The sequence below is a fragment of the Callithrix jacchus genome, chromosome 21 (assembly GCF_049354715.1).
Source record: "Callithrix jacchus isolate 240 chromosome 21, calJac240_pri, whole genome shotgun sequence".
Classification (NCBI taxonomy): Eukaryota; Metazoa; Chordata; class Mammalia; order Primates; family Cebidae; genus Callithrix; species Callithrix jacchus.
Window position 1 is genome coordinate 15,851,518 of NC_133522.1, and position 13,000 is coordinate 15,864,517.

General features: G+C 37.4%; 1 protein-coding gene across 13 annotated transcripts in view; it reads left to right on the top strand.

Moving 5' to 3' along the window:
- ROBO1 (roundabout guidance receptor 1) overlaps nt 1-2,745 on the top strand; it is a 1,154,664-nt gene extending 1,151,919 nt beyond the window's left edge. For all 13 annotated transcript variants that reach the window (XM_002761303.7, XM_054248986.2, XM_054248983.2 and 10 more), the window contains one exon: nt 1,049-2,745. In XM_002761303.7, coding sequence (XP_002761349.3) covers nt 1,049-1,063 — 15 coding nt within the window. In that variant the 3' untranslated portion in view covers nt 1,064-2,745. The remainder of the gene's footprint in view (nt 1-1,048) is intronic.
- The last annotated feature ends 10,255 nt before the right edge of the window (nt 2,746-13,000 follow it).

Here is a 13,000-nt window from a genome sequence, read left to right on the forward strand (position 1 = left end):
ACAAGATAGCGTTGGCAGTAAGCCATATCATATTATAAATTCTCCTTCTATTCAAAGATTGGGTTTTCTCAATTTAATAAAAGATCAGTTGAGGACAATGTTTTTTTATTTTTATTATTTTATTTAATTACTTTTTTTTTGAGAAGGAGTTTTGCTCTTATTACCTAGGCTGGAGTGTAATGGTGCAATCTCGGCTCACCGCAACCTCCGCCTCCTGGGTTCAAGCAATTCTTCTACCTCAGCCTCCCGAGCAGCTGGGACTACAGGCTGCACCACCATGCCCAGCTAAATTTATATTTTTAGTAGAGACAGGGTTTCACCATGTTGACCAGGATGGTCTCGATCTCTTGACCTAGTGATCCACCCGCCTTGGCCTCCCAAAGTGCTGGGATTATAGGCGTGAGCCACCGCGCCCGGCCGACGAGGACACTTTTTAATAAATGTATTTGATCTTATTAAATAATATATTTAATCTTCAAAAATATATGTAATAAATACGTGTCAAGTGATAACTTTTTATAATAGAAGCTGAAAATTTGTAAGCCATTATGTCTAATTGAAAGTTCTATAAAGCTCAATGTATTTTGATTTTGAGGTTTGGAACGAGAAAGACTTTCACCCTACAAACAGTTAGAGAAGTTGTTTTTCAAGATTTAGTTTATTTTAAAATAGACGAAGCCTTTTGGGGGAACAAAATGTCATTACTCTTAACTCCAGTATTTAAAACCAACAAAAACAGAGCTGTAATGTTGAGTTGGGGCTGAGGGAGATAGAGAACTCAACACACTCTTCCTCCCTTCCCAGAGCCCTCTGTTCCACCACGCAACACTGAGGCACTATGCAGAACCCAGTTCGGTATTTATTGAATTTTCTTTGAAAACCAACTAAAGTTGATGAGTGAATTAGTTGACTTGAGCAGTTTTCAACATTGGCCAGTGAATAAATGAAAAAATATATTAAATTATAATAGTAATAAATACATATAAACAAATATAAGACATCCTCTTAACATTTATTTTCAAATGTGACAATAACGTGTCTCTTACAGGAAACTGAAAGCTGAAGACAACCAAGAGGCTTATGAGATCGAATGTGAAAATTATCACTCAAGATGCCTCCTGTCTGATGACACATGATGCCAGATAAAATGTCCAGTGCAATCAGAGTGTACAAATTGTCATTTTTATTCCTCTTATTGGGGTATCATTTTAAAAACTTTATTGGGATTTTATGGTTGTTGTTTGATCTCTAACCCTACAAAGAGCCTTCCTATTCCCCTCGCTGTTGGAGCAAACCGTTACACCTTACTTCTGGCAAGGAAAGTGCTTTGACTTCTTGCTTCCGTCATCAGCCAGAAGGAGAGAACCAAACTGTTCTTTTGCATTTTGCCCCTGAGATATGGCATTGCACTGCTTATATGCCAAGCTAATTTATAGCAAGATATTGATCAAAGATGCAAAATTGATATTCAACCTCATGCCAAGGGCTCTCAAAGTGTCATCTTTCCATAGCCAACTGCTAATGCAAATTAAAACATATTTCATTTTAACATGATTTTAAAATTAGTTTTTCATACTACCCTTTGCTGGAAGAAACTAAAAATATAGCAAATGCAGAACCACAAGTAATTTGAATGGGGTAGAAACATTGTAAATATATACTCTTTGCAAACCCTGGTGGTATTTTATTTTGTCTTCATTTCAATCACTGAAGTATATTCTTACTGGAAATGTACTTTTGGATAAGTAGGGCTAAGCCAGTTGCGTCTCTGGTTGTCTAGTCATTGTCATAAGTAAACCTAGCAAAACCTTGTTCTATTTTTCAATCAAAAAGAAACTATAAATGCGTATTATGAACAAGGATGTTTTTAATGACCAATTGAGTAAGAACATCCTTGTCTTAACTGGCCTAAATTTCTTCTGGTAGTGTCAGTTCAACTTTCAGAAGTGCCACTTAAAGAAGTTTGATTTTTGTTTTTGTAATGCACTGTTTTTAATCTTTCTCTCTCTCTTTTCTTTCTTTCTTTTTTTTTTTTTTTGGTTTTAAAAGCACAATCACTAAACTTTATTTGTAAACCATTGTAACTATTAACCTTTCTTGTCTTATTGAAAAAAAAAATGTTGAGAAGCGTTTTTAACCTGTTTTGTTAATGCTCTATGTTTGTATTTGGAGTATTTGAATGATGACAGATGGTGAAGTGACGTGCATACTTTATTGTGGGCCATGAACCAAATGGTTCTTACTTTTCCTGGACTTAAAGACAAAAAGAGGTTGAAGTTTGTTGTGGCCAATATTGAAACTTACAAGATTTCCTTAAAATCTGCAATAGAGGCATTGCTTTCAATTGCCAAATGATGCCCTCTGACTAGTAGATTTCTATGACACTTTTTTGTCATTTTATGAATATCATTGATTTTATAATTGGTGCTATTTGAAGGAAAAAGAAAAGTCCATTTATTCACAGATAGGTATCAGATCTGACCCCACTGGAAAACAAAGCCAAACAAAACTGAACCACAAAAATCAGGCTGCTGTTCACCAAAAACTCAGCGTGTTCATTTCGATAATTTGAAAAAGTTCCGTAGAAAGGGTGTGCAGTCCTAAGGGAACAATCCATGTGATTAATGTTTTCATTATGTTCATGTAAGAAGCCTCTTATTTTTAGCCATAATTTTGCATACTGAAAATCCAATAATCAGAAAAGTAATTTTGTCACATTATTTATTAAAAATGTTCTCAAATACATCTTTCTTTCTTGTGTTGATTTCTTTTTTCATTGTGTGCTGATCCAATTTATTCCATTTAATCACAAAATCGTTCTGTCTTAACATTTCACCCCTGTATTATCAGACGAGCGAAAATTCTCAGTTAGTTTTATGAATAACCAAGCTTTTCTGTAAGCAAAAATTTTACCTAACTCCTCTGAAATTAAAAATGTAAGATCAGTCAAGACCTAGAAGTTAATAATTGGATCAGAGACTAAGTCTTTAATATGAGGGGTATATTATTTTTGTTTGTGTATGTGTATCTGAATTTCAGCTAATCTATTTCGAAAATAATTGGGATTCAACTAGATAAATGTGACTTGTAAAGTTTGAGCCACCTATGTTCTGTCAGCAAGAAAATTATATACGAAATGCTTATCAGTAACTATCTGCTTTCTTGTTACAAATTCATGTAAAAATTTAACAATACCTATCATACAACTGTTTGCACATTATTAAAGTTAACATATTCAGGTATTTAGCTTTAGATGAACAATATGGACACCACATCTTGGAACTTCAAAGAGCAATAGAATCTAATGAAGAGTTTGTTCCTTTCACATATACATTGCTCTTATACCTAAATTTTGTGTTTATGAAAATTTGAAAATATGAGGCAAAACATTGAACAAAGGGGGTGTACTTTTGAAATTTAATTCTGTAAAAGTGAAGTAATCACCAGCATCTACTTAAAGATGACCAGGTCCACAGCTCAAGAAGTCAGTTTCCAAAAGCTACTTCAAGGAAAACTTAGAGGGACATATGTAATGACCTAATTTCTCTCTTTCCCTTGGTGGGTTGACTATAAGTTAGTCTCTCTTTATTTATACTATGTGATAATACATACTGATTCTGTGTATCAGAGGACCTGATTTTGTCACAGCTGTGTTTCCCTGGACGTGTTACTTAACCTCCAAGTCTCAGGTACTTCACCTGTAAACTCAGTAATACCTACCTCACGGAGCTGTTGTCATGATTTAGTGCGTTAATGCATATGCTATGGACTCTGTAAATGCCATAAACAATACAAGATTATTGTTATATTTATGGACTGAAATTCATTACACATGCAATCCCCGCTTTTCATACCTAGTTTGTTTCTAAATATTTGCATGTAAGTCGAAGAATAAGTGTGGTACAAGGATGAGGTTGCTTTCATTTCCGGTGAGTAAAATTCACTGTGAAATTCCTAACTGTGGAATAAATTCTTGGTGTTTTTGTTCGTTTTGTTGCTCTTGAATTCGAGGGCCACACAGTGGGTGGTGTTATGGTGTTTGCATACATATTTCATTTTTGGCGGGTGCAGACATGTCACTTGAGTTCTCAACAAATAAACTTAGTGTTTTTTTGGGCTGCTATTCTGCCTAGTGGTAGAAAATATCATCTTAGTTCCAGATGAAGTCGATCATACCTGGCTTTTTTGATTATTTCATATATAGTCAGGATTTTCTTCTTTCCCTTTGCAAAAGGTAACATCTAAATTTCAGAGGCTGTCCCCATGTGTAGAAAGTGTGGGTGATCAGGAAGCAAGGGGCTTTTGGCATAACTGTTGTCCAAGTTTCCTTAAGTGATCTTCATTTGTCATATGCTCTTCTCTTAACCTCAATGCTCCTTATTACCAATTGATCTTTCCTGCTATTTCTAAATCCTTCAATATAGGGTGGGTGTGAGGAGCAAGGAATGCGGGTTCCATATGCTCTCCTGTGCCATGCTGGGGCTCTAAGGACTTAGGACTTCCTCGGGGTCTCACAAGATACTACACAATGGCCCCTAAACTGCTTGCTGCATTTGGACTGTGTGTTGTTTGAGGGAGGGGGTCAGAACAACTTCTGCAGTTTTGAAGAAAGTAGTCTAATAATTTGCATTTTGGAGACAATCCTATTTATGTTAAAAATAGTTTGATAGGCCAGTGAGGTGGCTCACGCCTATAATCCCAGCACTTTGGGAGGCCCAGGTGGGTGGATCATGAGGTCAGGAGTTTGAGACCAATCTGGCCAACATAGTAAAACCCCAACATTACTAAAAATACAAAAAAACAGCTTGTGTGGTGGTGTGCATCTGTAATCCCAGCTACTCCAGAGGCTAAGGCAGGAGAAGTGCGTGAACCTGGGAGGCAGAGGTGGCAGTGAGTCGAGATTGCGCCGCTGCACTCCAGCCTGGGCAACAGTGCGAGACTCTGTCACAAAAAAAAAAAAAAAAAAAAAAAAAAAAAAATGTTAGCTACGCTAACAACTCAAGGATAAGTTTCACTATACTACAGCTGAAGTTGAAGTTGATGACTTATAGTCATCAGTGTCTCTCAATCACTTTCACTCAGGTCGAAATTTTTATTGCTTGCTGTTAAAAAACTTAAGTCTCAAAGAAACACAGAGAGAGGATGTGTCAAACTTTTATTTACCTCATCAATAAGGTAAATAGGTAAATAACAGAAGGACAGAGAGCAGTCAACGGTAGCTGTGGAAAAAACTTAAATATGATTGCTGAGTTAGTAAACTTTCTTTTTCCTTTTTTTTTTTTTTTGAGATGGATTCTCACTCTGTCGCCCAGGCTGAAGTGCAAAGACACCATCTCAGCTCACTGCAACCCTGACCTCCAGGGAGCAATTCTCCTGCCTCAGCCTTGGGAGCAGCTGGAATTATAGGCACCAGGCACCATACCTGGCTAATTTTTAGTAGAGACAGGGTTTCGCCTTGTTGGGCAGGCTGGTCCCCAACTCCTGACCTTAGGCGATCTTCCCTCATCAGCCTCCCAAAGTGCTGGGATTACAGGTGTGAGCCACCATGGCCGGCAGAGTTAATAAACTTTCTACAGGCAATACAAACATAATAATCTTTACTAGGCAAGAGAATTTTAACATCCATCTTTTTCTGTGGGTTAAATAACCCTAACCTTCAGGACCACAGGAAGTCTGAAGTCGGCCACCTTTATCATTTGCAAATTATCGGTCAAAAATATACCTTGGTAATTTATGTTCACTCAGGAGAATCAGATAAACGTCAAACAGTGACTTACTCTTGTTCATCTTTCGCCAGAAGCAGAGCCTGCGACAAAGACTTGGATGCAGTTTATTTGGGAGGTAATCTCAGGAAGTGGGAGTGGGAAAGGAATAAAAGTCAATATAGATCCTTCAAAATAGATGAAGTTGCCTCTAACAGGGACTCTACCGGCTCTTCCCAAAAGCACGCAGAACTTTTCAGTGAAGGACAATAGCCCCAAACAGTCAGTTAGTACCTGTTACCCATTAGCTGCAGATTGCAAGAGGGGCAGGGGATTTCACTTGCCAGTACTAATGAGCAGACCAGGTAGAAATGAAAGCCCGTAAGGCAGAAAGAAGACATGCACCTGGCAAGGTTGTTGAAATGAGAAGATGCCAAGATGAGGTAAGTCTGAGCTCAAAGGGAACTTTCGGCCAAAGCAAACCTCAAAGGAATCTATTTCTGGCAGGATAACTGGAAAATGTTTTAGCATGGTAACAAAAATCAAGCTATCATGAATTTACTACTTTTCAGATATGAGATAAATGTTCCTGCATAATGTACACATATGAAATTAGTTATCGGTGTTTTAATTACTTTCACATTGATGGAGTTTTTAACAGTTAATTTCTGGTACTATTGGTGTTACGTTTAATTGACATTTAACATATTTTGAAATTTTTTACAGTATCAGCATTGAAACTAAACAAAAGCAAAAAGCATGGAGACACACCAGTGAGATGTGTATTGAATCCTTAGAGGAATAACCACAGTTATGCATTTTCTGGCAAAGCAACAAGCTTTACGGTGCCACAGAAAGTAAAATATCCCACAGTAATTCAAGTTGTGCCTTCCAAGACACACATTTATGCAAACACACATATACAATATTATTGAAAGCAGGTAAAATTATGAAATTCTTCAAAATAACATGAAAAAATTTACAAGCAAATTTGAGCATGTTGTAACCAGTTTGTGTTTTGCAAAATTATCATTGAGGCATTCTATCAAATGAGACATTATATCAAATGATTGCTGAGATAGTAAACTTTTTTTTCTTTTCTTTTTTTTCTTTTGAGGCAGACTCTGAGTCTCGCCCAGAGTAGCCTGTAATGGTGTGATCACTGCAACCCCTGCCTCCCAGGTTCAAGTGATTCTCCCTGTCTCAGCCTTCCGAGCAGCTGGGATTACAGGAGCCTGCCACCACACCTGGCTAATTGGTAGCATTTTACAGTGACTCATACAATGAAATCTTACATTAAAAAATATTTTGGCCTGGCATGGTGGCACACACCTGTAATCCCAGCACTTTGGAAGGCTGAGGTAGACAAATCACCTGAGGTCAGGAGTTTGAGACCAGCCTGGCCAACATGGTGAAAGCCAGTCTCTACTAAAAATACAAAGCAATTAGTCCAGTGTGGTGGTGCATGACTGTAATCCAAGCTACTCGGAAAGCTGAAGCAGGAGAATTGGTTGAATCCAGGAGGCAGAGGTTGCAGTGAGCCAAGATGGTGCCACTGCACTACAGCCTGGGCAACATAGTAAGACTCCCTCTTAAAGAAACAAAAAACAAACTTTAACGTATATACAATCCCGTTGCCTTAAATTGGGCTCATCATATTTACAGAGATTGGGTTCTGGTTAGGGGCTGAATGTTTATGTCCTCCCTGAATTCATATGTTAAAATTCTAACCCCCAGTGTGGAGTGTTAGGAGGTGGGGCCTTTGGGAGGTAATTAGGTTTTGATGGTGGAGCCTTCACGAATAGGATTAGTGCCCTCATGAAGAAAAAAGACCCTAGAGAGCTCTTCCTGCAATGAAATGAGGAAATGTCAGCAGTCCACAATCCGAAAGAGGGCTGTCACCAGAAGTCAGCTATGCTGGCACTTTGGTCTCAGGCTTTCAGCTTCCAAAACTGCAAGAAATCGATTTCTCTTGTTTCCAAGCCACCCTGTCTATGGTACTTTCTAACAGAAGCTTGAACTGCCTAAGACAGGCACTTTTTAAAATTCAAATCTTTGACATAATCACTAGCTCACATACAAGTTAATCTTCCCTCTTTCAGAAATTATCCCTCTGTTTGGGAAAAGCTCTGAGCTCTTCAACTTTGAGTAAAATAGCTTTTAATGCCTCTGGCTCATGTTCCTTTTATAGGCTGCTCAGCTTCAGAAATTAACAAAAATAATCTGGGCAAGTAGGGTTTCTTTCCCTGCCCTGTGCCTCAGGGGTCTCCTGTACTTTGGCGTACCTTCCTGGAAACTTTTAAGTCCTCCGCTGGTGCCTGAGCTGGGCCTGCGAAGGCAGCACCAACAGGACTGGGTGCTGAAGCCTGAAGGGGGACTAATGTAGGCCCAGGCCCCCTGAATATGGGATTGATATTTGAGGGGCTGCAGGATTCAGAATGAATACCTATGGGATACTCCTGAGACCCTGTAGCTGGCCTTCTGGTTCCAGAAGACTGTAATCTCTTGAGATCTACCATGTGCTAGAAACTAAGATAAACTCTGGAAGTGCTCACAATGCAATGGGAGGCAGACTGTTTTAGTTTATTTTCACACTACTATGATGGAATACTTGAGGCTGGGTAATTTATAAAGGAAAGAGGTTTAATTGACTCACAGTTCCGAATGGCTGGGGAGGCCTTAGGAAACTTACAGTCATGGCAGAAGTGGAAGCAAACACATCCTTCTTCAGTTGGTGGTAGGACTGAGAAGAAGGAGAATCCAGAGAAGGGGAAGGCCCCTTATAAAACCAACAGATCTCATGAGAGAACTCACTATCAGGAGAATAGCATGGGCAGCATGGGGGTAACCACTCCCATGATTAATTTGTCTCCCACCAAATTCCTCCCATGACAAGTGGGGATTATGGGAACTACAATTGAAGATAAGATTTGTGTGGAGACACAGCCAAACCATATCAAAGACATACACAACACTGTAAACTATGTAACAGAAGAATTTACACAGCAAACTGCTAGCTGATTGCTCACAATGGCAGACATTTCTTTCATAGGATAGAATGAGGTTATGCTACCAGAATGGTACTGACATGCCTGATTTGAGATGACTTAAATTATAAACAGAAGCCCTAGAGAAGCATTTGCCCTCACCTGGCAGCCAGGGCAGCCCTGAACATAGGGAGGGAGAATATTTTAAAACCAGTCTGGGCTGGATGCAGTGGCTCACACCTCTAATCCCAGCACTTCGGAAGGCCAAGGCAGGCAGATCATGAGCTCAGGAGATCAAGACCATCCCGGCTAACACAGTGAAACCTTGTCTCTACTAAAAATACAAATGATTACCTGGGCGTGATGGTGGGCACCTGCAGTCCCAGCTAATCGGGAGGCTGAGGCAGGAGAATTGCTTAAACCTGGGAGCTGGAGGTTGCAGTGAGTCCCGATTGCGCCACTGCCCTCCAGCCTGAGCAACAGAGCAAGACTCTGTCTCAACAAACAGCAGAATAAAAACCTGTGTTTTTATATGGAATGTCTATTTATTAATAGACCTTATATTTTCCATACTGAGGGAGTATAGGTAGTATATATTCAATATCTTACCTGTTATCTGTAGAGGTTATGCACAAGTCATCTCTAAAATGCCTCTTCTCTTGCTGTACAAAAGTGAGTGTTTATGTGTATGTGTCTGTGATTTTGGTGGGAAAGCCATAATAGAGTAAATGAAATAGTGGGTTCTCATTTCAAACCTACAAGACAAAATTAAGCCATAGGTCAATCAGGACTTGGAAAATGAAAGGCATTTGGAAAAGCTACTGAGTAAAATACCACAGGAAGTAAATTAGGAAGAAATGAATTACTAAAAAAATTGGATATTTACTGCATACTTGCTATAATTTCAACATATAGTCACATTAAATTTTAGCCAAAATTGGTGTGGAATGTCTAGTCTTAATCAATTTGGATAGATGAAGAAACTAATGTTTTCAAAGCCTAGAAAATTTGCTGAAATTCACAATACAGAAATACAAATGGAGTGTGGATATCAATCCAGTTTCAAGTCTAGTACTCTTTCCAAAAATTAAAACTTAAAAATCAAAAAACATGTCTTCACTGCAGAAAATGATAAGCAGTTGAGGTGGTGATATGTTAATTAGCTTGATTTAATCATTCTACATTATACACATATAGCTTTATACTCCACGAATATATATAATTATAATATCAATTTGCGATAAAATTCAAAACAAACCATCTTTCAAGTATGAGAAGTTAACAAACTTTAAAACAATAACCAACTTCCATTCTTAAATTAATTATAACTGAAATGTGGAAAAAAAAAGCTGTGTTGGCAGTAGGTAGAGGGACAGATGTTAAAGGTGCTCTTTTCAAATCGTTAGGAGGACTGTCATCAATAATTAATATGTAAATTGTAAAATATTGTTTAGACTTCCAAAGACCAATTTTTAAAATAATAAATTAGAAATGATAATTTCCAAGCATTTCAAATGTGCATTTGTATACATATAAGATGTACAATCCCATATTAATATTGCTAATGCTAAAGGACTTTAACAATTTGACCTAAATGCAGCTTAACCTTCCAAGTAAACTTACCTTCATTTTATCGGAAAAGAACTTGAGAAATTGTTAAAGGTTATAGAACATGGCTTCATAAGTCAGAATTTTTAATTGCATTGCCAAACCCTGCAATCTCATTGATCCCGCTTATGCCTCTCTCTATAGGGAAGTAAAATATTTTGGCAAGGTTATAACATGTTTCTTTAAATCTGATTTTTTAAAATGAGCGAATAAATTTATAGTAATATCTTATCATTTAAAAGTACTATGCTTGTAGTACTTTGGAGAAAAATAATTCAAGAGAACTAGCAAGTTGCTTAGACTAATAATGTACCTATGCATAGGATTAGCATATATTCAGAAGTTAATATATTTGTATGGATGATTTAAGATCAACAATTGTTAATTAAGCTGCACATATTTCAAGGGTGCATAATTAAACAATCATTTTGAATAAACAGCATTCTGCTCTATACTATGGTGCCAAAAATATGACTACTGGACTATCCTAAAACACTAGTCATACTCTGCAACATAATCAAAAGAGTTTAACTAATTTACTCATCACTTTTTCTCATGCTCTTTACTCTGATTCCCATCCGGGCATTCATTTATTGATTCAGCAATCTACTGAGTATTCATTACATACTAGGAGCTAAGATAAACCCTGAGAGTGCTCACAATGAACTAAGATAAACTTTGGAAGTGCTCACAAGTAATTGGAGGCAGACATACATAACAATGTAAACAATGTAACAGAAGTATTGACACAGCAATAAAGAAGTTTGTGGAAACTCCAAACAGGAATGGAAGACATGTTGTGTCTGGACTATGAAGGCTGAAAAAGTCATCAATTAATCTATAATATCAAAAGCTTTCCTGTCTCAAAATTGTACCTCCTTCTACTTAAACAAGCATGTAGAATACATTTTAAAATTAAGGTAGATTTGGATAAACCAAAAAGAGCAGTTATTGATTATGTTTGAGAAAAGTGACTTACTTCCACTTAAAAAAGCATGTAGAGTACATTGTAAAATTAAGGTAGATTTTGATGAATGAAAAAGACCAGTTATTAATTACGTTTGAGAAATGTAATTTGGGCTGTTTTTAATTCCCATCATTCTCCAACTAAAAGTTTTAGAATTACACAAATCTGAATAAATCATCAATAAAATCATAAAAGGATTACGTGATAAATATTTTAAAAGGATTTGAGACTAAATTGTTTTCCTTTACATTTAAGTTATCTCTTTTATATAGACTGTGTCAGTAACAATGCTTCTGAGCACAGATTATAAATGCAAAACACATAAAATCCAAGTCAGTGTAGCTAAGCAAGTCTGAGTGGGTAATTTACGGTGTAAGGAACTGAAAATTACAACAAAAGAGCTCTGAGCAGACATGGTTCGATCAAGGCTCTGCCTCCATTTGTCTGTGAATCCCTTTGCTCTACTTGGCTTCCTATGTTGCTTTCTTTCTCAAGCTGTTATCTACATGTCTGCAACAGACCATTGGTCAGTCTGAAGCCACACTCCATATTCAGAAGCAGAGAGACAAAAGCAACATAGTTTCTCAACAGTCTCTGAAAATGCATCCCAGTCATCTGAATTGTTATGCATGCTCTTTCCAAGACTAATTCTGTGTCCACAGAAACACCATGTAACTGTTTGGCTAAGCCTGTATTCTCTTAGAACCATCAGGTCCTTTACTGGAATGTACTTACCTATTACTCTTGAAGTATGTGGACAGTTTGTTGAAGATAATGAATGATGGGAAAGCACCCAACAGTGATTAAAACATACACCTCCTTATTCATACATTTAGCAATTAGTCTGTGCTCTATATTTAGCCTTTACACATAGTTTATGCAGTAACTTTTCAATGTATGTATTAATTAAAATTTTGTGGGTACATAGTAAGCATTTACATTTATAGGGATATTTTTAAATGGCTACGAATTTTTGACACTTCTCTCGTCAAAAGGCAAGGTCTATGACCTGTCCCTTTGAATCATGGTAAGATTGTGACTGTTCCAATCAATAAAGAAAGGTTATTGACTTTTGCGTTTAGGCCATTCACATTCTTACAACTTCTTCTTGGTTCTTTCCACATTTGCTCTGCAGAAGCTTACCCTCGGAATCCAGTTGTTATGCTGTAGAAATCCTAGCTATCAATAAAGGTCTTTTGTGAGTCCACAGTCCCAATCCAGTACAGCCTGAGTGCCTGCTATGGGAGTCTGATGACGATCCTAATCCTTAGCCATTTGAGTCACCACAGTCTCACAACATCCCAGCTGGAGCCCCAGACTTCATAGAGAGCTGTAAAGACATCCCAAGACAAGTTATCCCAGCTGTGCCTTAAATTCCGACCTACAGAATCCATGAGCATAAAATGAATGATACTTTATGCCACTAAGTTTGGAATGGTTTGTTACAAAGCAATAACCAGAACTTCTTACGTGTCTCTAGTAAATAGAAAATCTATAAACTTGGGAAAAGGAAGAAAAAAGGTCTAAAAATAACGGGAGTTGCCAGGCATTTAAGCAACAGCATATGTTTTGAGACAGGATGATAATGTTTTGAGATGGGATTATAATGTTTTTGAAAAAGGATAATGGTAAACAAAGTCCTATATTATGTGTCTAGTATCATCCTTAATGATCCAAGTAATACATTGTTTAGCTGTAAAGAATTTGCTGCCTTCCTTCTCAGGTTTTACTTTATA